We start from the raw sequence: 24206 nt of genomic DNA on the forward strand, positions 1-24206 counted from the left end.
CCTCAGCCCCAACCAGTCCCAGCAGAAGACTGCCCCTCCCTGAGCCTGGTTCTGCTGGAGGTTTCTTCCTGTTAAAAGGGAGTTTTTCCTTCCCACTGTAGCCAAGTGCTTGCTCACAGGGGGTCGTTTTGACCGTTGGGGTTTTACATAATTATTGTATGGCCTTGCCTTACAATATAAAGCGCCTTGGGGCAACTGTTGTGATTTGGCGCTATATAAATAAAATTGATTTGATTTGACATGTCACTGTGGAATTGTCTTGTGTATCAGTTTATGTTACTGTCAAGTTTTTGAGCCAAAATAAATAAATTCAATTCAATTCAATTTGGTGTTTGCTGACTGACGAGGAGACTGCTGGGGTTTGAACTGTGGAAGCATATGTATTTATTTATTTTATGAATTTATGTTATAAGGAACAATGTTTGTAAGATTTATCTTCCCTTTGTTCATGGAAATTTTGTTCATGAATGAATAAATGTGAAACTTCTGTATACTCTGCAAAAAAAGAGAGAAATATATCACATGTGGGATTTATAACATTATTTTACTGACCAAAGGCATTTGGGTACCCAATACTTTTGTGCACAAGCCAGAAAGAGGTGGCTGTTAGTAGGATAAAGAGCTTTTGACTGTTTTGTGAGGATTATGTTGGATTGATCATACTGGGCTCGTCGGTTTGGTACTTTCTGTGTCTTAGTGACACTTTCAGAGTACTTTACGGGTACTAGCTCACTGGGGTACAACAGCTCGCAAAACCTCATAATTAACTTAGGTTATTGTTGTATTTTACTGTATGATACTACATTAATGTCAAACATTTCCTGCTGTAAGAAGTAATTTCTGTTTATCTCACGACGACACAAAGTTTAATCAAGTCAACACTTTTTGGAACTACAACATTTACAACTTGGATTTCCTGAGTTTTACTGCTGTCATGAACGCATCATTACTCTGCTCGTCACGTGAGTGCAGAGTACTCTGCAGTAATACTGAAAACTGTTAACTTGCTGAAAGTACTGTAATGAAGTAATAGTTTTTGGCGCAGCTGGATTCAGTCTACAGACCTTTTTCTGAGACTTTGGCCTGAAATTAGCACAGACACAATAAAGATTCGTGTCACTAATTTGAACTTAATCCCACAAAACTTTAAATTTTAAGTCATAAAACAAATGACAACAGAAAAGAAACTGAATCTTCGCTTTAAGAAGGCTTCAGTTCCATGTCCGAGTAGTATATTTTAACAGAACACATGTCAGAAACGTCCTACCTGCTGCAGTCCTGCAAAAGCACACATCTCCGCCCACCTCCGGCTGACCCTATCCTAACGCACCCGCTCAAAATTTAACTCTTTGCTGCTCAGCGTTTTATCCATATAATAAAGGGGCGTGGCCTCTGTGTCTTCGTGTATCCAGAGCCTCACTTTGGTTTATTGACATACTTACTATGTATTTTTTTTTTCATGAGGATTCAAACCGTGAAAACAGCAATGTGATCGGACTAATAGACTTCCACAATAAGAGCCCGTATTTCAAAATAAAAGCCTGTAGGTTGCTGCGGACCTGACAGAATTCATCTGTCTGTCTGTCCTCTGACATCCCAGACAGCAGATTCACATCTGGGCATTTTCTGTGCGAGTGTGACCCCAAACCTTGAATTAACATGTTCACACTCCGGACAAAACAGCAGAACTGTGCCGAGTTTCACACAGCCTAGAAAAAATATATATCTAATGTGAACACTGTCAAAGTGCAAATATAAAACTACTTCTTCAGTTCGTCCTCATTTCTTTACATGGAATATTGTTCTGGTTAAGCAGCTTCAGAAACGCTTATTGATGACAAAAATTCATTTTAAAAAACTGAACACAACTGAAAACAGATTAAACCTTCAATCAAGACTTTCATAAAAGCCAAGAAATTTTTCAATGTCAGTGCTTAAAAAATGTTGCAAAAGTGCAAACAGATTTTCCCCAAGTCAGCTGTCTTCTGTATATAGTACAAATGACCACATGGTTCCGTCGAGCTCACATTTAATCCTGCATATAATAAATTATATAAGGGGTGGTGGCAAGTGGTTCATGCACTTGGTTTCAATGCAGAAGGTTCAAAGCCCACCCCTGCCACATTTCTCCATGTAATGTGGAGTTGGGTCAGGAAGGGCATCCGGTGTAAAACTTGTGCCAAATCAGCATTTAGATCCACCTTCGATCTGCTGTGGTAACCCAGAGTGAAAACAAGGGAGCAGCCGAAGGGACTTAATAAAAGATTATTAACCGACTGTGTGGTCTGTACGGGGAATATCAGACCGACATGTCAGTACAGACAGAGTGAAGCCAGGTCCATGCGAAAAACACGGCAGTCTGATACCCCGTACAGACCAAGCAAGTGAGCTTAATAATTTGTTTATTATATGGCTATATACGAGCTCTGTCAATAAAGTATAGGTCCTTTTTATTTTTTTCAAAAACTATATGGATTTCATTCATATGTTTTTACGTCAGACATGCTTGAACCCTCGTGCGCATGCGTGAGTTTTTCCACGTCTGTCGGTGACGTCATTCGCCTGTGAGCACTCCTTGTGGGAGGAGTCATCCAGCCCCTCGTCGGAATTCCTTTGTCTGAGAAGTTGCTGAGAGACTGGCGCTTTGTTTGATCAAAATTTTTTCTAAACCTGTGAGACACATCGAAGTGGACACGGTTCGAAAAATTAAGCTGGTTTTCGGTGAAAATTTTAACGGCTGATGAGAGATTTTGAGGTGATACTGTCGCTTTAAGGACTTCCCACGGTGCGAGATGTCGTGCAGCGCTCTCAGGCGCTGTCGTCAGCATGTTTCAAGCTGAAAACCTCCACATTTCAGACTCTATTGATCCAGGACATCGTGTTTCAGAAGAAGTCGGTTTCAGCATTTTATCCGGATATTCCACTGTTAAAGGAGATTTTTTTAATGAAAGACGTGCGGACGGATTGCAGCGTCGGCTCGCAGCCGCTGTGACGCTCCGCCACAAGAAAAACACCTCTGTTGGAAGCCTTAAGGACAAGTTGGAACATGTCCAGCTGTTAAACAATTTCTCAGATACTCACTCCACTGAAAGCCATCAAAAGCCGCCTGGATTTTACAAATGGTTATCAACACGGAGGTGTTTTCCTGTGCCGCCGCACCGCGCCGGCTGCGTCCCAAGGCGCGGACACGCGAATGAAATCCATATAGTTTTTGAAAAAAATAAAAAGGACCTATACTTTATTGACAGAGCTCGTGTATATATATATATATATATATATATATATATATACATACACACATACATACATACGAGGTCTATTAGAAAAGTATCCGACCTTATTATTTTTTTCAAAAACCATATGGATTTGAATCACGTGTGATTACATCAGACATGCTTGAACCCTCGTGGGCATGCGAGAGTTTTTTCACGCCTGTCGGTTACGTCATTCGCCTGTGGGCAGTCTTTGAGTGAGGAGTCGTCCACCCGCTCGTCGATTTTTTTCATTGTTTAGGAATGGCTCAGAGACTGTTGCTTTGTTTGATAAAAATTTTTTCAAAACTGTAAGGCACAACTGAGTGGACACCATTCGATACATTCAGCTCGTTTTCTGTAAAAATTTTAACAGCTGATGAGAGATTTTGGTCTGATAGTGTCGCTTTAAGGACGGCCCACGGCGCCTGACGGCGATCTGCGCTTCGAGGCGGCAGCGTCTCGCCGTTTCAAGTTGAAAACTTCCACATTTCAGGCTCTGTTGACCCAGTAAGTCGTCAGAGAACAGAGAACTTTCAGAAGAAGTCGGCATGAGGAGTTTATTCATACATTCCATTGTTAACGGACATTTTGTAATGAAAGAACGTGCGGGCAGAGTCGCATGTCAGGCCAGACCTGACCGCGGGGGGTCGTGACAGGAAAAACACCTCCGTTGGAAACCTTAACGGACAAGTTGGAACATGCCCAAGCTGTTAAACAATTTCTCAGTTAGTCACTTGTTGAAAACCATCAAAAGCCGCCTGAATTTACAAATGGTTTTCAACACGGAGGTGTTTTTCCTGTCGCGGCGCACACAGATTCGCCGAGTCATTTCCGTGACGACTCGCCGAATTTGCGCGCACGTCTTTCATTAAAAAATGTCCTTAAACAGTGGAATGTCCACATAAAGTCCTCATGCCGGCCTCTTCTGAATCTTCTCTGTTCTCTCACGACGTCCTGGGTGAATTAAGCCTTAAATTAGGATGTTTTCAGGTCGAAACAGGCCGACGACGGTGCCTGGAAGCGCTGCGCGACGTCCCGCTCCATGGGAAGTCCTTACACCGACAGAAACACCCCATAATCTCTCATTAGCCATTAAACTTTTCACCGAAAACCAGCTTAATTTCTCGAATAGTGTCCACTCGGATATTCCTCACAGGTCCAGAAAAAATTTTGATAAAGCAACGCGTGCCGTCTTGAGCAGCGTGTGAAACAAAGGAATTCAGCCGAGAGGGCGGGACCACATCTCACTCAAGGCCTGCCCACAGGGAAATGACGTCACCGACACGTGAAAAAAGTCACGCATGCGCACGAGGGTTCAAGCATGATTGGTGTAAACGCATGTCATTCAAATCCATATAGTTTTTTTAAAAAAAGGTTAGTTTTCTAAGAGACCTCATATATATATACAGGCTTGGGGAGTAACGGAATACATGTAATGGCGTTATGTAATCAGGATACAAAAAAGGTAACTACTCTGCTACAGTTACAGAAAAAAAGACGTATTCAGATTACAGGTATATTTAGTAAAAATGGGGATTACTTTGTAGGATTAAAATTTTAATGCATTTTATGATATCTGTAATTTTTTTTTTTCTTTGAAACGAAAACATCCCTTCATGAACAGTGACATGACGTCTAACCGGGCAAAATATTGATGAAGTACCCGGATGTTAATGCATTTTCAATGGGGATTCGCAACTGAACACACTCAGAAAAATGCTCCCAAAATACGTGTTAAAATGCCATTTTGTCCTGGATATTGAGCCAGTAAAATTAAATTACATTAAATTATGTCAGGAAAGTATTAAACTTACTCTGACACACATTCCTGAATATTAGTGTTGAAAGTTACACGGATCTGCGCTGTTCAAGCTGCTGCAGCTGCGGCTCCTAAAACCATCACAATACATTTATATATATTATATTTTTACACAAGTTTCATTCATGAAGTCAGTGGTGTGTGTACACGTCTCTATGTGTGGGTGTGACTGTGAGCGGCACAACGCGGGTCAATATAATGTCATTATTTTAAGGTGCAAATTAAAAAACAGTTTTAATCACTAACGACAAGTATTTTAACTAGACATTGGTCTAGCAGTGGAAAATATCAAGTAGACATAAGTGAAGAGTTAATGGTCCGTGTCATCGGGCGACACAGGTACGGCAGGAGACATACAGCTGTTTATCATCCAAATATCACAGACAACAAGAAGAACCAAAACCACTTACTTATGGAAGGAAATATTGTCTCCCCTTGTTCCTCCGTTTGTGACTTTGCCAACATGGACAGCTTTCCGGCATATTCCACCTGTTTCTTCTATACACGTAAATCACTAACCTGCCCGGAATTAAAATGTTGATCACGCCTCCTTACTGACAGGATTTACTTCATGGTTTTCATTATGCTTTTGTTTTTATTTTGAAAGTTCAATAAGTGGACTGATGTGTTAAACATGGTGTGAATGTGAAAGACTAAAGTAAGATAATTTATGTTTACTGAACAAGTAGTAGACTTTTTTGTTTTGTATATTGTTCTGCCACTTTTAATTACAAATTCATCCACACACGCCTGAGTTTTCATTATCCTTCATTTGTTTGGCATTTTTGGTTGAAAATTTAGCAGGTGAACACTGGGTGTGTTTAAAACAATATTAATTCATAATGTGAAGTAAAACAGAGCATGCCATGGAAAAGAAACAGTTTGATTTTTGTTTAATAAACTGTATTATATAATGGCTGAGTGGATCCTTGTGATTTGATTGGTGCTTTGTATGTCACATGACATGGATTAATTCATCCCATTTGTGTTACATTGCATTCAGAGTGCGGCTCGGTTCCATTTAGAGTGCAAATTTGGTTCCATACGTTTGGTACCATTGCACTCTCACGTGCATGCGCACATGCACAGCCTCATGCACACGGGCACGTGATCACGCTTACAGAAGTGTGCATGAGTATGCGTGCACGCGCGACCATGCTCGTGCACACGAACGTCACAAAACGCACGCGCTCACACAAACATGCTCGTGCGCGCGCACGCACACACAAAACCAATCCACTGTGCAGCCTGGAGGTTGTTAGCAGGAAGAGAACAAAAGCTGGACGTGATTTTTTTATTTATTCATTTTTTTGCTGCATTGAGGACCTATAGAGGGTTTTCATGTGACGTATCGGTCACGTCATTTTGTGTCCCGCGGCCATTCTGGATTACGATGCAGTGGCTGCTGTGATACGCTACATGCATTTGGCGAACAATTGCAGAAGCTTCAACGTTGGTGTGAAGAAGCCTCACGGCACCGTGGCACTGAGAGAGATCCACTGTTGCCAGAATTTTATTTTATTCGGCAATAAAATTATTTAAGAATACATAAAAATACTGCTGAGGATAATATAAGAACGCTTCCAATACGGATGCTTATTTACATTGTGGTCCTCGAGCACCGAGCTGCTGATCCACAAGCTGCCCTTCCAGCGCCTGGTGAGAGAAATCGCTCAGGACTTCAAGACGACCTCCGCTTTCAGAGCTCCGCTGTGATGCTCTGCAGGAGGCCGGCGAGGCTGATCTGGTCGGCAGCTTCCTAGTTCACAATATCGCAGTGTGACACTGTCGGCCAGTTGGTTACATCACCACTAAATTCACTATCTGGTATAAGATACGGATCCACTGAACCAACTGCTACACATCTATACCAATAAATAGCTTTATCTCGAGGATTTAAAGCATCGTAATAACTGTACATTCTCTTCATTTTTCTATCACGCGCAGCCTCCTTGTAATCCAGAATGGAGACGGCACCTGTCCTGCAGCAAATCGGTCACGTGATTGAAAACCATCTATACAGTCTTATTTTTGTTGTTCACGCACGCACAAGCGCCAACCAGGTTGCATGTGTTGTGCGCGCGCGCGGGGGACAGCGACATGATTTGATCAACTGACGCTGCTGCTACTCACACACACACACTCTGCTAACATGAAATGCTGATGTGATTTTTGGCTGAACTGAGGAACTACACAAAGTCTTTTTTGAATGGAAGTCCAAAGTCAGTGCACAGCATCACTGGACTTCAGCAGCAGTGGAACACCAAAATGTAAGTCCCGTTTCTGTTGTTTATAAATTAATAAAATATCATATGACAAGGATCTATTTTAGTCGTTATATAAAACAAATAATGAATGTTCTTACATTCTTTCAATGGTACGAATATTTAATTCCGTGAAAGCTGGAACAAACCATTCAATGAGGCCAATGTTTGTTCCAGCTTTCACCTCATTAAATATTTGTACCACTGAACTCAAACATTCATTATTTGTACACTATGTGGTCAAGACCATTTCTATTTAGCTTCTTTGTCTGTATTAGCATATTTGATATTGGAGTAATCCAGAAGTACAACCCCTGGCAAAAATGATGGAATCACCGGCCTCGGAGGATGTTCATTCAGTTGTTTAATTTTGTAGAAAAAAAGCAGATCACAGACATGACACAAAACTAAAGTCATTTCAAATGGCAACTTTCTGGCTTTAAGAAACACTATAAGAAATCAGGAAAAATAATTGTGGCAGTCAGTAACGGTTACTTTTTTAGACCAAGCAGAGGGAAAAAAAAATATGGAATCACTCAGTTCTGAGGAAAAAAGTATGGAATCACCCTGTAAATTTTCATCCCCCAAATTAACACCTGCATCAAATCAGATCTACTCGTTGACATTGACCCTATGTGTCTTTTTGCAAGGAATGTTTTTGCAGTTTTTGCTCTATGGCAAGATGATTTATCATCTTGAAAAATGATTTCATCATCCCCAAACATCCTTTCAATTGTCCAAAATATCAACGTAAACTTGTGCATTTATTGATGATGTAATGACAGCCATCTCCCCAGTACCTTTACCTGACATGCAGCTCCATATCATCAATGACTGTGGAAATTTACGTTCTCTTCAGGCAGTCATCTTTATAAATCTCATTGGAACGGCACCAAACAAAAGTTCCAGCATCATCACCTTGCCCAATGCAGATTCGAGATTCATCACTGAATATGACTTTCATCCAGTCATCCACAGTCCATGATTGCTTTTCCTTAGCCCATTGTAACCTTGTTTTTTTCTGTTTAGGTGTTAATGATGCCTTTCGTTTAGCTTTTCTGTATGTAAATCCCATTTCCTTTAGGCGGTTTCTTACAGTTCGGTCACAGACGTTGACTCCAGTTTCCTCCCATTCGTTCCTCATTTGTTTTGTTGTACACTTTTCGATTTTTGAGACATATTGCTTTAAGTTTTCCGTCTTGACGCTTTGATGTCTTCCTTGGTCTACCAGTATGTTTGCCTTTAACAACCTTCCCATGTTGTTTGTATTTGGTCCAGAGTTTAGACACAGCTGACTGTGAACAACCAACATCTTTTGCAACATTGCGTGATAATTTACCCTCTTTTAAGAATTTGATAATCCTCTCCTTTGTTTCAATTGACATCTCTTGTGTTGGAGCCATGATTCATGTCAGTCCACTTGGTGCAACAGCTCTCCAAGGTGTGATCACTCCTTTTTAGATGCAGACTAACGAGCAGATGTGATTTGATGCAGGTGTTAGTTTTGGGGATGAAAATTTACAGGGTGATTCCATAATTTTTTCCTCAGAATTGAGTGATTACATATTTTTTTCCTCTGCTTGGTCTAAAAAGTAACCGTTACTGACTGCCACAATTATTTTTCCTGATTTCTTATAGTGTTTCTTAAAGCCAGAAAGTTGCCATTTGAAATGACTTTAGTTTTGTGTCATGTCTGTGATCTGCTTTTTTTCTACAAAATTAAACAACTGAATGAACATCCTCCGAGGCCGGTGATTCCATAATTATTGCCAGGGGTTGTAATACTGTATATTTAATCAAATGATCCACAAACCAGAAAAAACCACAACTCCATAAATATCAGAAATCACAACCTGAAGTGGTAAAATTCTCACTTAATCTGATGTGAAGAAAACCACAGCAGAGCCGGACTCAGCAGGACCACTACCAAACCCTGGACTGTGTCTGAAATCAGAACCAGCAGACCTCAGGTTCCACTGGTCCAAACCCAGTTAGACTGAGACCAGAGCCTGAGAACATTGACATTCCAGTCTCAGAAGTTCCACAGAAACCGAGACCTGGAACCAGGTGGGTGGCAAAGATTGGCCCCACAGGGGATCAAGGGTTAATAACCCTGCAGTCACAAAGTGCAGGGTTATGTGTCAGGATTCAAAAAGATCATCTGAGATAAATGTAAAAAAACAAACAAAAAAAACACAGGTGTCAAAAAGTAATGTTCCTTCATCATGTGATTAATGTTCAAATGAAGCCCTCACGAAGATCAAGAAATAATTTATTTGTCCTTCTGGTGATAAAACCCAGCAGAACCTTTAATACGAGTAGCAAACTAAAACTGACAAATGAGCTCATTTGAAGCTGCTTTCAAACCCACACATACACTTAGGTCCACAAGTATTTGGGCAGTGTTTTTTTTTGGGGGGGGGGGGGGGGGGGGGGTTAACTGCTCAACACAGTGGAGTTAAATTGAAACGTTTTTCAGCTTTAATAAATTATGTTAAACATTAAGGAATTACAGTCACTTGTACTTATTCCCTCTAGTTTCAGAGCCCATAAGTAATTAGACAAATATAAGGTGTGACAGACATTCAACATGTAATGGACATAATTCACCACACTGAGCGTGTTCCCCATTCCCTTCAGATGCGTGAAGCTCATACCAAAGTGTCACCATTTGTGGTTCAAATGTGTCCCCTGTTCTGCAGGTGTTAACACACCAAGGTGTGCATATTGATGATTCCTGTCTCGGCCCTTGAGTGTGCAATTAGCAGTGTGTATTCCTGCTGTGCATATGACAAGCTGTCTCAGTCCCGTGTTGCTTTTCCTGTCAGGAGTCCTGTGAGGTTAATGGGCAGTCCAAGCTGTTATAAAAGGTCTATGAATTGTGTGAAAAAAATAAAGTGACACGCCGTTGCGTTGCTGAAATGGGAAATTGTTGCTCCTTTTTCCAATCTGTCACAGTTTTCACAAAGGACTATTTTTAGTGTTGGGGATTTTCTGCATAAGATCCCCACTCTGGTAATTTTATGTAGTGAGTGAGCTTAAGACTCAAATATTGACAGGAGACGGACTTAGAAAACCAGATGCTGTATTAAAGAAATGCCCACATTGAACAAAAAAGAGTCACTATTACAGCGCTAGCATCTTGAAAACAGATGCCACATGCACTGCTGTTAACAACCGTGCTCTGGGCTTCCCTGCATTTTAAACTTGCACTCGGTCAACCTCCAAGTGGGCGGGCCTTCCCTGCTGGTTGGATCAGTGGAGCTATGTGAATGGGTGAAAAAAAGTGTTTGCATTTGACACTGATGTTCGGTGATTGCTCGCATTGTCATCTGAAAGGTATGTCTAAAAGTAAAGCTGTGTTTTGTCTGTGTAGCATGTTAAGCAAAGAACAGTAGGCGTCACAGCCTTCCAGAGGAGATATGAAGTTAGACCGAGAACACGGCTGTGAGACATACTGCCCAACATTAGTTAAAAATGACGTTTCCAGACAGGTTTCTTTAGGACCAGTCAGGGGATGAACACGAACATTTCCATCAATTTCCATAGACGTACCCATAAAGAGATTAGAGGGATATGTTTTGCCAACTGTTTCCATTACTACATTGGAAAACAGTAAAGGATGCCCCACTGGCTGTTCCTGCAACGTCAATATTCCGTGTCTGCTACCTTCAATCTGCGTGGAACTTCAGCCCAAACCCAATTTTAGGCATCTTACATAGATCACTCTAACCCTAACCCCAAATCCCAATCGCCCAAATGTTAAGTGAAAAAGTAAAGCGCTGTGAACACTTTCTGGATGCACTGCAGATGGCTCCTGGTGTAGAATTAACTCCAGAAGCCCAAAGTGAGCGTTACTGACTGGACTGCCCATGCCCCAACTTGAATCCCAGTGAAAATCTGTGGGATGAACTGAAGACCATCAAATCTGGAGGAGCGTGAGATTCACGAAAGAATGTGCAGCAAGCGTGTCTGAAGAGGAAACGTCTTCCCAGTTCCCACAAATCAGTAACACAAAGTGTCAGGGGATCAGCCAAACACACACTTCTACTAAATATGAATGAAATTTGTCAACTGGTTATTGAGATATCACGCCTACAAAAACAGACAGAGAGATGGATGGACATGTTGGTCAGGGAAAAGATGTGGTCTTGAAGACAGCATATCTTCCTTTTCCCGATTAGTGGTTGTAATAATACCCAGAATGCACTGAGTACCAGCAGATGTGATGAACTTTATTGATTCAGAGAGGACAGACTTTGTAATACATGTTTACAGAACACAGTTTACTGATTAATCATTAAAGCACATGAAGAACACACACTAAACGAGGAGCCCGATTGGTCCAGACACCTGTACTGCAGTGTGCATCCACAGGTTGTCATGGTAACATCTGGTCTTGCTCCTGGGTCTGTGTAAGCATTTGGAACGCAGCTCACTTTTTAGCAACACCAGCTCTGGCCCGGTTTAGCCTGTCAATTAAAAGTCGGTCAGAGGAGGAGCAATGAGACAGAACTGTCGCCATCTCTGCTTCATTCTTCCGTTCTATGGCGGCATCCGCAGCTCCTTCCAGATCACTGAAGAAGAGGACGATGAAGATGAGCGAATAAATGTGGACCATTTCCATGCCGACTCTCGAGCTCTCTTACCTGACGGCCAGGTGAGCTTTGACCTTCTGCTCAGGCATCACCTTGGAAATGTACTTCTTGGCTTCGTACTTGTTGTGACTCTTCATGCAGATTTCCACAAAGGCCTGAGGGCACAGGGAGGGCACCGCTAAGACTCATGGGAACTGTAAGCATTAAAATGACTGACTTTTCTTTTATGACTCAGAAGATTTGTCACGATATGCCCCTCACTTTGTTTCATTTTAATTCACATCTGATCAAAACAAAGGTGGGTGTGGCCTTCAATACATTTCTCACCAGGTAACCAATAGGAGACTTTTTGCTCTTTGAGAATTTCTCCAGCTCCTCCCACTGCTCCTTCTCTGCCAGAGCCTTCAGCTTCAACCACCAGAACCTGTGAACCAGAAAGACAGAAGAGAAAAACACCAACAACATCTTTTGCATCATCAGAACAGGAAACTGAAGATGCAACTGTCTGACCAGTTTACCAATAAATAAATAAATCTGTAAACTGACGAGTGTTAGTACGTATTTACACACACTGACGGCAAACTTTCACATCAACACAAGTCCACTGACTGAAGACTGCACTTCAGCAAAACAGTCTGACAAGAATGCTTCAGGTCAAGTCTGGGAGCGTGCAGTGGCGCTGTGCACTGGCACACCCACTGCACTACAGAATCTTGGGTCCTATGTGGCAACCACCCAGGCAGATTGGTCAATCAGTCCACACCTCTCCAAAGTAACCATCAACCTGCTGCAGCGAGGTGAAACGTGGGTTTGTCCTCCACAGTCTCTGGGGTTCTTTTTTTTTTTTTTTTAATTTATATTTTTATTAGTTTTTTAAGGACAATTGTACATACAATTTATAGTGTATTCCATTCACCCACACATAAAATCCATTTTTTCCAAATACAAACAAAAGATAAAAATAAAACATGTAGCTGAACAACATGGGGGAATACAGATTTATATACACTCAACAAAAATATAAACGCAACACTTTTGGTTTTGCTCCCATTTTGTATGAGATGAACTCAAAGATCTAAAACTTTTTCCACATACACAATATCACCATTTCCCTCAAATATTGTTCACAAACCAGTCGAAATCTGTGATAGTGAGCACTTCTCCTTTGCTGAGATAATCCATCCCACCTCACAGGTGTGCCATATCAAGATGCTGATTAGACACCATGATTAGTGCACAGGTGTGCCTTAGACTGCCCACAATAAAAGGTCACTCTGAAAGGTGCAGTTTTATCACAGCACAATGCCACAGATGTCGCAAGATTTGAGGGAGTGTGCAATTGGCATGCTGACAGCAGGAATTTCAACCAGAGCTGTTGCTCGTGTATTGAATGTTCATTTCTCTACCATAAGCCGTCTCCAAAGGCGTTTCAGAGAATTTGGCAGTACATCCAACCAGCCTCACAACCGCAGACCACATGTAACCACACCAATCAATCAATTCAATCAATTTTTTTTATATAGCGCCAAATCACAACAAACAGTTGCCCCAAGGCGCTTTAGCCCAGGACCAGCCCAGGACCTCCACATCCAGCATGTTCACCTCCAAGATCGTCTGAGACCAGCCACTCAGACAGCTGCTGAAACAATCGGTTTGCATAACCAAAGAATTTCTGCACAAACTGTCAGAAACGTCTCAGGGAAGCTCATCTGCATGCTCGTCGTCCTCATCGGGGTCTCGACCTGACTCCAGTTCGTCGTCGTAACCGACTTGAGTGGGCAAATGCTCACATTCGCTGGCGTTTGGCACGTTGGAGAGGTGTTCTCTTCAAGGATGATTGATGCGAAGGAGATGTGTTGCACTGCATGAGGCAAATGGTGGTCACACCAGATACTGACTGGTATCCCCCCCCCCCCCCCAATAAAACAAAACTGCACCTTTCAGAGTGGCCTTTTATTGTGGGCAGTCTAAGGCACACCTGTGCACTAATCATGGTGTCTAATCAGCATCTTGATATGGCACACCTGTGAGGTGGGATGGATTATCTCAGCAAAGGAGAAGTGCTCACTATCACAGATTTAGACTGGTTTGTGAACAATATTTGAGGGAAATGGTGAAATTGTGTATGTGGAAAAAGTTTTAGATCTTTGAGTTCATCTCATACAAAATGGGAGCAAAACCAAAAGTGTTGCGTTTATATTTTTGTTGAGTATAAAATCAGATCTTATTGACTTTACAACCGCTAACCATCCCTTCCATATTTTCTCAAATTTTTCTTCCTCAAATCTCAAATATGTCAGTTTCTCCATACAATATATACTGTGCATCACCTCTATCCAATTTTCAAATTTCGGCACCTCTTCCTTCCTCCACATTTTGGTGATCCCCTTTTCCCTCATTCTGAACATCTTATTGTTGAGATAATTCTTATTATTTACCTCAAGTTTTCCCAAATAAAATACCTCAAAAGTAAAAGGAAGGTCAGCCCTCAATACTTTATACATTTTTTTTAATTCGACCCAATAACTTTGTATTACCGGACAAGAGCAAAAGACATGTACATGATGTGCCATTTCTTCCCCACATTTTCTCCAACAACTTTGTGTCTAGATATTTTGTCTGTGCCGGAGTTCTAAAGAATCGTACACTATTTTTCCATCCATGCTCTGTCCACATTAATGATAACGTTGTTTTCCATACATGTTGATTGATCTCATCCCATTCTTCCCCTGTTAAATTTATATTGGCTTCTGTTTCCCATTTCAGCTTTATATATTGTGTATCTTGGTTTTTTAAATGTTCTAACCCTATGTATAACTTAGATATCAATTTTCTATTTAGTTTAGATTGGTATGCTGAAATAAATAAAATAATTTATGTCTAATGAGCAATTTTCTTTTTTGATATCAAACTAAATAATGCCTCATTTGTAAAAATCTATAAAAATCTCTATTTGCTAACCCAAATTGCTCCTTAATTTCCTCAGAGCTCTTGCATTTTGTATCCTTCAAAAGTTCCCACCACATATGTGGGCCCAATTCCCATTGTTTAAACTGCTTGTCCCTTTTATTTGGTATAAAATCTGTGTCAAAAGCAATCCATCTTAACAGCTTACAGGGACCAGTCATGTTATACCTTGTGACTACTTCATACCATACTTTCAAAGCTACCTTGAGCCATGGATTTATTTCCAAACTTGAGACTTTATATAATTTATTATCCCCAATTGTTGCTTCTGTTGGTGTCCCTCTTATCCTACTGATTTCTATTTCTTTCCACCTAGCATTATATGAGGGATTACACAGATTTAACAACATTTGATTTGTGCTGCTTAGAAATAACTCTTTAGACATGGTAGTGCCAAGCCCCCTTTTCTTTGGGTAACTGTATTGTTTTGAATTTTACCCTTGGCTTTCTGCCCTGCCAAATGTACCTTGAAATACATTTGTCCCATTCAGTAAATTCTCCACTTGAGATCTCTACTGGTAAGTTTTGAAAAAGGTATAGCAAACGAGGGAGGATGTTGATTTTAATTACATCCACTCTTGATACAATTGTCATGAATGGAATTAAATTTCACCTTTCTATATCAGCCTTTATTTTTGACATTAACAAGTCATAATTTGCATTTTTTAATTGACTCAGGTTTTTTGTCAGCTTTACCCCTAAATATTTTATTGAATCCTATATTATATATACTATATTTTGAGTTTCTTTTGTTTTTGCCTTTTCAAAAAAGCTGTTTTGGCAGTTATCTTCCCTCTTAACACAGCCTTGCAAGCATCCCAGAGGACAGGCGGGAACACCTCTCCATTATCATTTTCCTTCAAGTATCTTTGAATTTCTAGTTTTAGTTCTTCTTTTATTCCTCCTTTCAATACGTTGGCATTAAGCCTCCAAAGAGTTCTCTTTTTCTCAGGTGTCAAAAGCAGATTCACATAAACTGGGCAATGATCCGATAAATCCCTCACTCCGATTTCACAGTTCTCTATTCTATATCTAGCCTTACTATACATCATAAAATAATCAATTCTAGAGTAGTTATTGTGCGGAGAGGAATAAAATGTGTAAAATTTGGTTGTGGGGTGTAATTCTCTCCAGACGTCTATGATACCTACCTCTCCCATTAAGTCTGTCATCTTTTTAGCTATCCCACTTTTTGGAGGGCCTCCCGTGGAGGTATCCCACTGTGGTTCCAACCTCTGGTTTAAATCTCTCCCTGCAACTAATATTCCCTCCCCCTCAGATGTCATTAAATCAAATAGTTTTCTATAAAATATCCAGTCAGATCCGGGAGGAGCATATACATTTAGAAAGCTGATTAATATCCCCTCTAGTCTCCCCTTCACTAAAACATATCTTCCCTCTTTATCACATATTAGACAATTTTTGAAATGGAATTCTGTCCGATATCAAAACAGCAACTCCTCTCTTGTGACCCATTTTATATGATGAAGCATATACCTGTGCAAACCGGTTTCTTTTTAATTTGTCATGTTCTTTTTCTGACATGTGTTTCTTGCAAAAATGCCACTCCCGCTCCCTCTTTTTTCAGTTTACTTAGAATTTTACCTCTTTTAATTGGGTTAAGTAGCCCATTTACATTGTATGAAGATATTTTAATAGAATTATTTTGCAAAGCCATCATTAATACTTCTAAGTTTATAGTTATTCCCCCTGCTACAGTAACAACACCACTGAACAAAGAACATAATAACCTTAACTTGAACAAAGCTCACCTTTAAAATGAAAAATGAAGTTAAAGTGACTTCCAGAAATGGGGTCTCTTCATTGACCCTATTTGAGCCCCGCAAAGGCTCAGAGCGATAGCCTCTGGATTTACACCACCAGAGGGCCCCCTTGTCATAGAACCCAAACATGCCTCTGCTGGCAGCTCGAGAGAGCACAGTCCCGACTATTTCTTACTCTCCAGGAGATTTATAATAAACATTACTCCCCACCTTTATCCTTCTAACCTGAATGCACAAGTCACTCATTCTGTCTCCGAGGGATCTCCTGAAAGCGTCCATTTTATTCATAAATTGAGGTCTTGCCTCCGCCTGACGTTTTCCGCTCGGTGTTCGGCCCGCCCTCCAGGTTAGACGCTTCACACATTTTCCGCTGGCGTCACTACTGTCACCTCATACCCCCTCGCTGCCATATCCTTGGTCACCTCCTCCGCTGTATTATAAATCCTCGTTCCTCCATCGTAAAATATCCGGAGTTTTGCAGGAAATGCCGTTTGAAAGTGTATTTTCCTTTCCTTGAGCACCCTTTTTGCTTCCGCATATTCTTTGCGCTGCCTCAGAACCTCCGGAGCATAATCGTGATCGATGATTATCTTCCTTCCCTCATACATGAACCCTTTCTTCTGCCATGCCGCCTTGATAATCGCCTCCTTGCACCTATAACTTAGCAACTTCACCACTATTGATCTCGGAGGAGCATTTTCTGGTGGCCTGGCAGCCATAGCGCAGTGAGCCCTTTCAATCTGTAGTTCCAGTGAAGGATCCAGCTCCAGATTCTCTTTGAGGAGACGCTCGACAAATGCAGTCATTGATGTAGCTCCGTTTTCAGCCTCCTCTTTCACATTATGGATCCTAATATTCTCACGTCTTAACCTCCCCTCTTGGTCCGTCAGCCCAACCGGAAGTCCCAGTCTCTGGGGTTCTTGACACTGAGGTACCTGTGTCCTGGATCATATCCAGAGAAAGACACCATATGGACTAAATCCGGTGTCTGATGTTCCCTCACTGTGTTAGTGATCCACCTCATATGAGTCTCACTAAGTAACGGTTCACTGGACACAAATTTCTCACCGTTGATCACAGGTTCAAGTACAAGGCTGTCAACCAGACACCAAGACAGGAAGCACCAAGACCCTAAAGACTTGGACCTTCATTCTCCTGCAGAGATATCAGCATCACCAAACACCTCTGACCTTTGACCTCATGACTCCATGAGATGTTCTGAGAGCATCTCTGGATTTCAAAGGCTGAGGACCTAGACATTAATTTGCTGTTGAGATACAACCCCAATTCCAATGAAGTTGGGACGTTGTGTAAAATGTAAATAAAAACAGAATACAATGATTTTCAAATCCTCTTCAACCTATATACAATTGAATACACCACAAAGACAAGATATTTAATGTTCAAACTGATAAACTTTGTTTTTGTGCAAATATTTGCTCATTTTGAAATGGAGGCCTGCAACAGGTTTCAAAAAAGCTGGGGCAGTGGCAACAAAAGACTGGGAAAGTTGATGAATGCTCAGTGAACACCTGTTTGAAACATTCCACTGGTGAACAGGTTAAGTGGAAACAGGTGAGTGTCATGACTGGGTATAAAAAGAGCATGAATGCCTGTGACCTTCAATCCATCAGGTGGCGCTGCATTAAAAACCATCATTGCATAAAGGATCTTACCGCGTGGGCTCAGGAACACTTCAGAAAACCATTGTCAGTTAACACAGTTCGTCGCTACATCTACAAGTGCAAGTTAAAACTCTACCATGCAAAGTGAAAGTCAAACATCAACAACATCCAGAAACGCCGCCGCCTTCTCTGGGCCCGAGCTCATTGGAAATGGACAAACGTAAAGTGGAAAAGTGTGCTGTGGTCTGATGAGTCCACATTTCAAATTGTTTTTGGAAATCATGGACATCGTGTGCTCCGGACAAAAGAGGAAAAAGACCATCCAAATTGTTACCAGCGCGAAGTTCAAAAGCCAGCAGCTGTGATGGGATGGGGGTGTGTTAGTGCCCATGGCATGGACAACTTACACATCTGTGATGGCACCATCAATGCTGCTCCAGGTGTTGGAGCAACACATGCTGCCATCTACGCAATGTCTTTTCAGGGACGTCCCTGCTTATTTCAGCAAGACAATGCCAAGCCACATTCTGCACGTGTTACAACAGCGTGGCTTTGTAGTAAAAGAGTGCGGGTACTAGACTGGCCTGCCTGCAGTCCAGACCTGTCACCCATTGAAAATGTGTGGCGCGTTATGAAGCGCAAAATACGACAATGTAGACCACGGACTGTTGAACAACTGAAGTCTTACATCAAGCAAGAATGGGAAAGAATTCCACCTACAAAGCTTCAACAATTAGTGTCCTCAGTTCCCAAACGCTTATTGAATGTTGTTAGAAGGAAAGGTGATGTAACACAGTGGTAAATATACCACTGTGCTAGCCACATTTTCTCCATCACGAACACCATGTTTGAGCACAAGGATGTCCATAAGTGCACATGGCACCAGGACACCCTGAGCTGGAGGTTGATGATCAACTTTGCAGTCGTATCATCTGACCTTCGGCCACGTGTCTCGGACACTCGGGTGAAGAGAGGGGCTGAGCTGTCGACCGATCACCACCTGGTGGTGAGTTGGACCCGCTGGGAGGGGAGGAAGCCGGTCAGACCTGGCAGGCCCAAACGTATCGTGAGGGTCTGCTGGGAACGACTGGCGGAACCCTCTGTCGGCGAGGTCTTCAACTCCCACCTCCGGGAGAGTTTCTCCCAGATCCCGGGGGAGGTTGGAGACATGTAGTCCGAGTGGACCATGTTCTCCACCTCCATTATCAATGCGGCGCTCGTAGCTCTGGTTGCAAGGTCTCTGGCGGCAATCCCCAAACCCGGTGGTGGATGCCGGAAGTAAGGGATGCCGTCAAGCTGAAGAAGGAGTCCTACTTGTCTTTGTTGGTAAGTGGGACTCCGGAGGCAGCTGACAGGTACCAGCAGGCCAAGTGTGCAGCAGCCTGTGCGGTCGCACAGGCAAAAACTCATGTCTGGGAGGAGTTTGGGGAGGCCATGAAGGAGGACTATTGGTTGGCCTCTTAGAAATTCTAGCAAACAGTCCAACGCCTCAGGAGGCGGAAAGCAAGTTCTCCGCCAACACTGTCTATAGTGCGGGTGGGGAGCTGTTGACCCTAACTGGGGATGGTGTTGGGGTGGTGGAAGGAGTAGTCGAGGATCTCCTCAATCCCATCGTCATGTCTTCCGAAGAGGAAGCAGAGACTGGGGACTCAGAGGCGGACTCACCCATCACCCAGGCCGAAGTCACCGAGGTGGTCAGAAAGCTCTTGGTGGCAAGTATCTGGATGTTGTGGGACTGTCTTGTGTGGCACGCCTCTGCAAACATTGCGTGGCGGTCAGGGACAGTGCCTCTGGATTGCAGACCGGGGTGGTCGTCCCTCTGTTTAAGATGGGGGACTGGAGGGTGTGTTCCAACTACAGGGGGACTAGAACCTCGGATTCAGGAGGAGCAGTGTGGTTTTTCGTCCTGGTCGCGGCACACTGGACCAGCTCTACACACTTCATCAGGTGCTCGAGGGTTCATGGGAGTTTGCCCAACTAGTCCACATGTGCTTTGTGGTCTGGAGAAGGCGTTTGACCGTGTCCCTCGAGGCACCTGTGGGGTGCTCCGGGAGTATGGGGCTGGAGTCCTTTACTAAGGGCTATCCGGTCCCTGTATGACCGCAGCAGGGCTTGGTTTCGCATGCGGTAGTAAGTCCAAACCTGTTTCCAGCAGACGATGTGGTTCTCTTGGCTTCGTCAATCAGGACCTTCAGCGTACACTGGGGTGGTTCGCAGCTGAGCGTGAAGCGTCGGGATGAAAATCCGCACCTCCAAATCTGAGGCCATGGTTCTCGACCGGGAAAAAGGTGCCTTGCCTCTTCAGGTTGGTGGAGTGTCCTTGCCTCAAGTGGAGGAGTTTAGTATCTCGGGGTCTTGTTCACGAGTGAGGGACGGATGGAGCGTGAGATCAACAGACAGAACAGTGCAGCGTGATGACTTGGGAACGCGTCAGCGTTCTCCTGGAGGAGCTGGGGAAGGTGCGTGTGGATCAGGAGGTTGGGCGGCTTTGCTTGAGCTGCTGCCCCGCGACCTGACCCGGATGAAGCGGAAGAAAATGGATGGATGGTTGCAGGCATCCATTTCAAATGAGCAATATTTGCACAAAACACTAAAGTTATCAGTTTGAACATTAAAATATCTTGTCCTTTAACCAAAAATCAGCTCAAGATGGTAATGAGGGCAATAGATTTCGAAAAAGCATTCGACTCTGTTGGGTGGGGTTTCTTATACAGAGTGTTGGAGCAGTTTAATTTCCACAAGTTTATTAAGGTCATACAATCCCTGTATAATAAACCGACAGATAGGATCCAGATCAATGGGAATCTCTCAAAGTCTATCACATTAGAACAAGGTTGTCATCAGGGTGTGCTCAGTGAGTTCTCTTCTGACATTTTCTTGGAACCTTTGAGCAACTGGCTCAAACAAAATGAAAATATATAGATATAGATATGGGGGGAGGGGAACATAAAATAGCTCTTTTTGCAGATGATGTATTTGTATACTTATCGAGCCCAAATACTTCTCTTCCTGCACTTATGACAACCCTGACAGACTACGGCCAACTATCAGGCTATAGTGTAAATATACAAAAAGGTCAGGTTATTAGCTTCAACTATAGACCAAGCCAAGCTATTAGGGACAAATTCAAGATCAACTGGGACTTAAACTCAATACAATATTTTGGAGTTAATCTACCTCAAGAATTAGGACAGCTAAAATCTATTAACTAAGATCCGTTGATTAACAGAATAAATTCTGATATGAGCAGATGGAATCTGATACCATATATGAGTATTATACAAAGAGTGGAGGTGATAAAAAAATCAATGTACTGCCGAGGATTTTGTACCTGTTCATCTGGCAGGGGCAAAGAGCAGAACGCTGCAGTTACCTAAAAATAAAGGAGGGATGGCACTTCCCTGCCTGAAGAGCTATTATCAAGCAGCACAAATAAAAATACTGTTGAATATATACAATCCTTACAACTCAGCAAGATGGAAAGAAGTACACCAGATGGAGTTCCGATACAGGCTATAATCAGGGACATCAACTTGAGAAAACACAGAGGAACAAATCCATGGTTGGATATGTCACTGAAGATTTAGTTTGAATTAATTGTGAAAAATGACTTGAGAATGCGAAGTAGATTATTAAGATGGATTGGATATGATTCTGAATTTATTCCAAATAGAACAGATAAGAGTTTTAAAAACTGGGTCAGGGGAGCTACAATACTCAATCAAGAACTTTATTAATCCCACAAGGGGCAATTTCATTTGGGAGCCCTTAAGAAAAAAGAACATTAAAAGCTTTCAAGAGATAAAAAGACCAATATAGTCTAATAAATTGGGATCAATACAGGTATTTTTGCAATTAAGGCATTATATACGAGGGCTGTCCATAAAGTATAGGTCCTTTTTATTTTTTCAAAAACTATATGGATTTCATTCATATGTTTTGTCAGCATGTCTAGTGAGATACTGTCAAATTCTGTAAATTTAGGTAATACCTCAGTAGCCCACTAACCCACCTCAATAGCAGGATGTAGTGGCTGGGTTAAGGCATGCTGGGATATGTTTAACTGAGTCCTTCTTTAAATAGTGGGGGGAGCGCGGTGTGATGCCGGGGGTGGGGTGACCACGGGGAGCATGCTTTTTTTCCGTACTAGAAAAAAGTGTAAATGCACATCCACTACAGTTGGTGGCAGTGGTGCTCTCACTGTCAGAGTGGACGCACGGAGTACTGAGGACTCCAGCATAATGGAACGCAGCGCTATGTAGGGTTTTGTCAAGAAAGATGACTTTAAGCTTGCTTTTAGCTTGTTTCATCTTGGAAATAGTACGTGCCATTGGATTAATATACATGCTGTTGGATTAACTGGACAGTGTTTGGTACTTTCCCGGAGTAAGTGAGGTCATACCGGACTTTTCCATTGCAGATGGGGAGGCCCATGGAATGAACTCAGTGGTGAAGACGATGGAATATGTCTAAGATGATTCTAACATAACAAGTATGATTAAATGAACTATTAATGTAATAAAAGTAAGAGTTGATTAGAAAAAGTATGTTACAAATAAGTGAAATGAATGATTGAAGAAGTTGTTTTTCATAAAGGGTGCAGTTAGAGAGAAAGAGGAACTGAAGAAGTTGTTTTTCATTGCAGTCAGAAGAAAGAGGAAGTGAAGAAGTTGTTTTTCATTGCAGTTAGAGAAAAAGAGGAAGTTAGTGATGTTGCAAGCAGAGCAAGAGAAGCTGATGATAAACAACTGATCAAATGATTAAGATGTGGTAAAAATGAAATGAATAATAAGGAATGAAAATGTTGTATATGATCATATGAATTGTTTTTATGTGAAAGAGAGTTGTAATGAAATGATTGAATATGATTGATGTGATTCTAAAGACTTGATTTAAAAGAATGAATTCTCAGAAAAGCTGACGTGTTAACAGAAAAGAGGAACTTGAGAAATAAGTTACTGGCAAAGGGCTGCAGATGGCTTCCAGTAAGGGAAGGAGTAGGGAGGAGGTTTTGAGTCACCATCGTCCCCATGGTAACCAAGATCATCTGAAGAACAACAAGAGTCAAGCTCATATATAAGCTGCAAAACACCAGGAAATAGGGTTATTCTTCCAGGGAGAGGTGCTGTTGTCACTTCTCCCCTGCTATGAGGAGATCACAAGACTTGACCATCTTGTGAGCAGCAATTGGAATCGTGGAGTGAGAAGATTGGAGACATAAGAGATCATTTGAGAGAGTTTTCAACTCCCACTCAGGCCGTCCAGTCACGGAGTAGCAGAGCATTGGAGAATAATCACTGGCCTTAAGTCTGAGTGAGGAAGTTTCAATGTTTTCTCTCTCAAGGAACATCACATCATACCAGAATGGATTAGATCAACTTTTGGTTGATTGAAGAAGGAATAAACTCTTATGTGGATGAATTTCCTGAAGGATTACAACATCACACAAGGATCGTGGTCAGCTAACGACTAATAGCTGATGAAGAAATCAAGTTCATCGAACTGGGGATTTTAACATCAAAAACCTCCTTCCATCACTCCTAGAAAAATTGTTAAGAAGTTAATCCAGTCCAGTCAAAGTGAGATCAGACAGCATTATTGAATCAAAAACAAAAATCTCTGCCAATTATTATTCTGATTATATTTGAATTACTGTTGTGAAATTATCATCATATAACCTATTTTGATTATGTTGTCAGCACTTGCAAAACCTGCAATAAATTTCCAAGCATGCAGTTAAAGTGTTAAGGCTCGGACATTGGATTTATCGATGCTTCTTAAGGTGTAAAAGTTAAAGTTTATTGGGTGTATAACATCAAAAAGTGCTCTAAAAGGTTAGTCTGGTTTTTAATGAAATTAACGCATCCTGTGGACTCGCTGTACGAGTCACTAAAT

The 24206-nt window shown here is 41.9% G+C and overlaps 2 protein-coding genes across 2 annotated transcripts in view; both read right to left on the bottom strand.

Annotated features, from left to right (window-relative positions):
- Positions 1-1392, bottom strand: part of rgn (regucalcin) — a 101485-nt gene extending 100093 nt beyond the window's left edge. Inside the window, exon 1 of the mRNA XM_034179857.1 lies at positions 1268-1392. Within this exon, the coding sequence (XP_034035748.1) occupies positions 1268-1294 (27 nt within the window). The 5' untranslated portion in view covers positions 1295-1392. The remainder of the gene's footprint in view (positions 1-1267) is intronic.
- Positions 1393-11570: 10178 nt separating this feature from the next.
- Positions 11571-24206, bottom strand: part of vps16 (vacuolar protein sorting 16 homolog) — a 238271-nt gene continuing 225635 nt past the window's right edge. The window contains exons 22-24 of the mRNA XM_034179871.1: positions 12263-12359; positions 11987-12090; positions 11571-11914 (exon numbers count right to left, since the gene is read on the bottom strand). Of these exons, the coding sequence (XP_034035762.1) occupies positions 11773-11914; positions 11987-12090; positions 12263-12359 (343 nt within the window). The 3' untranslated portion in view covers positions 11571-11772. The remainder of the gene's footprint in view (positions 11915-11986; positions 12091-12262; positions 12360-24206) is intronic.

The sequence above is a fragment of the Thalassophryne amazonica genome, chromosome 1 (assembly GCF_902500255.1).
Source record: "Thalassophryne amazonica chromosome 1, fThaAma1.1, whole genome shotgun sequence".
Classification (NCBI taxonomy): Eukaryota; Metazoa; Chordata; class Actinopteri; order Batrachoidiformes; family Batrachoididae; genus Thalassophryne; species Thalassophryne amazonica.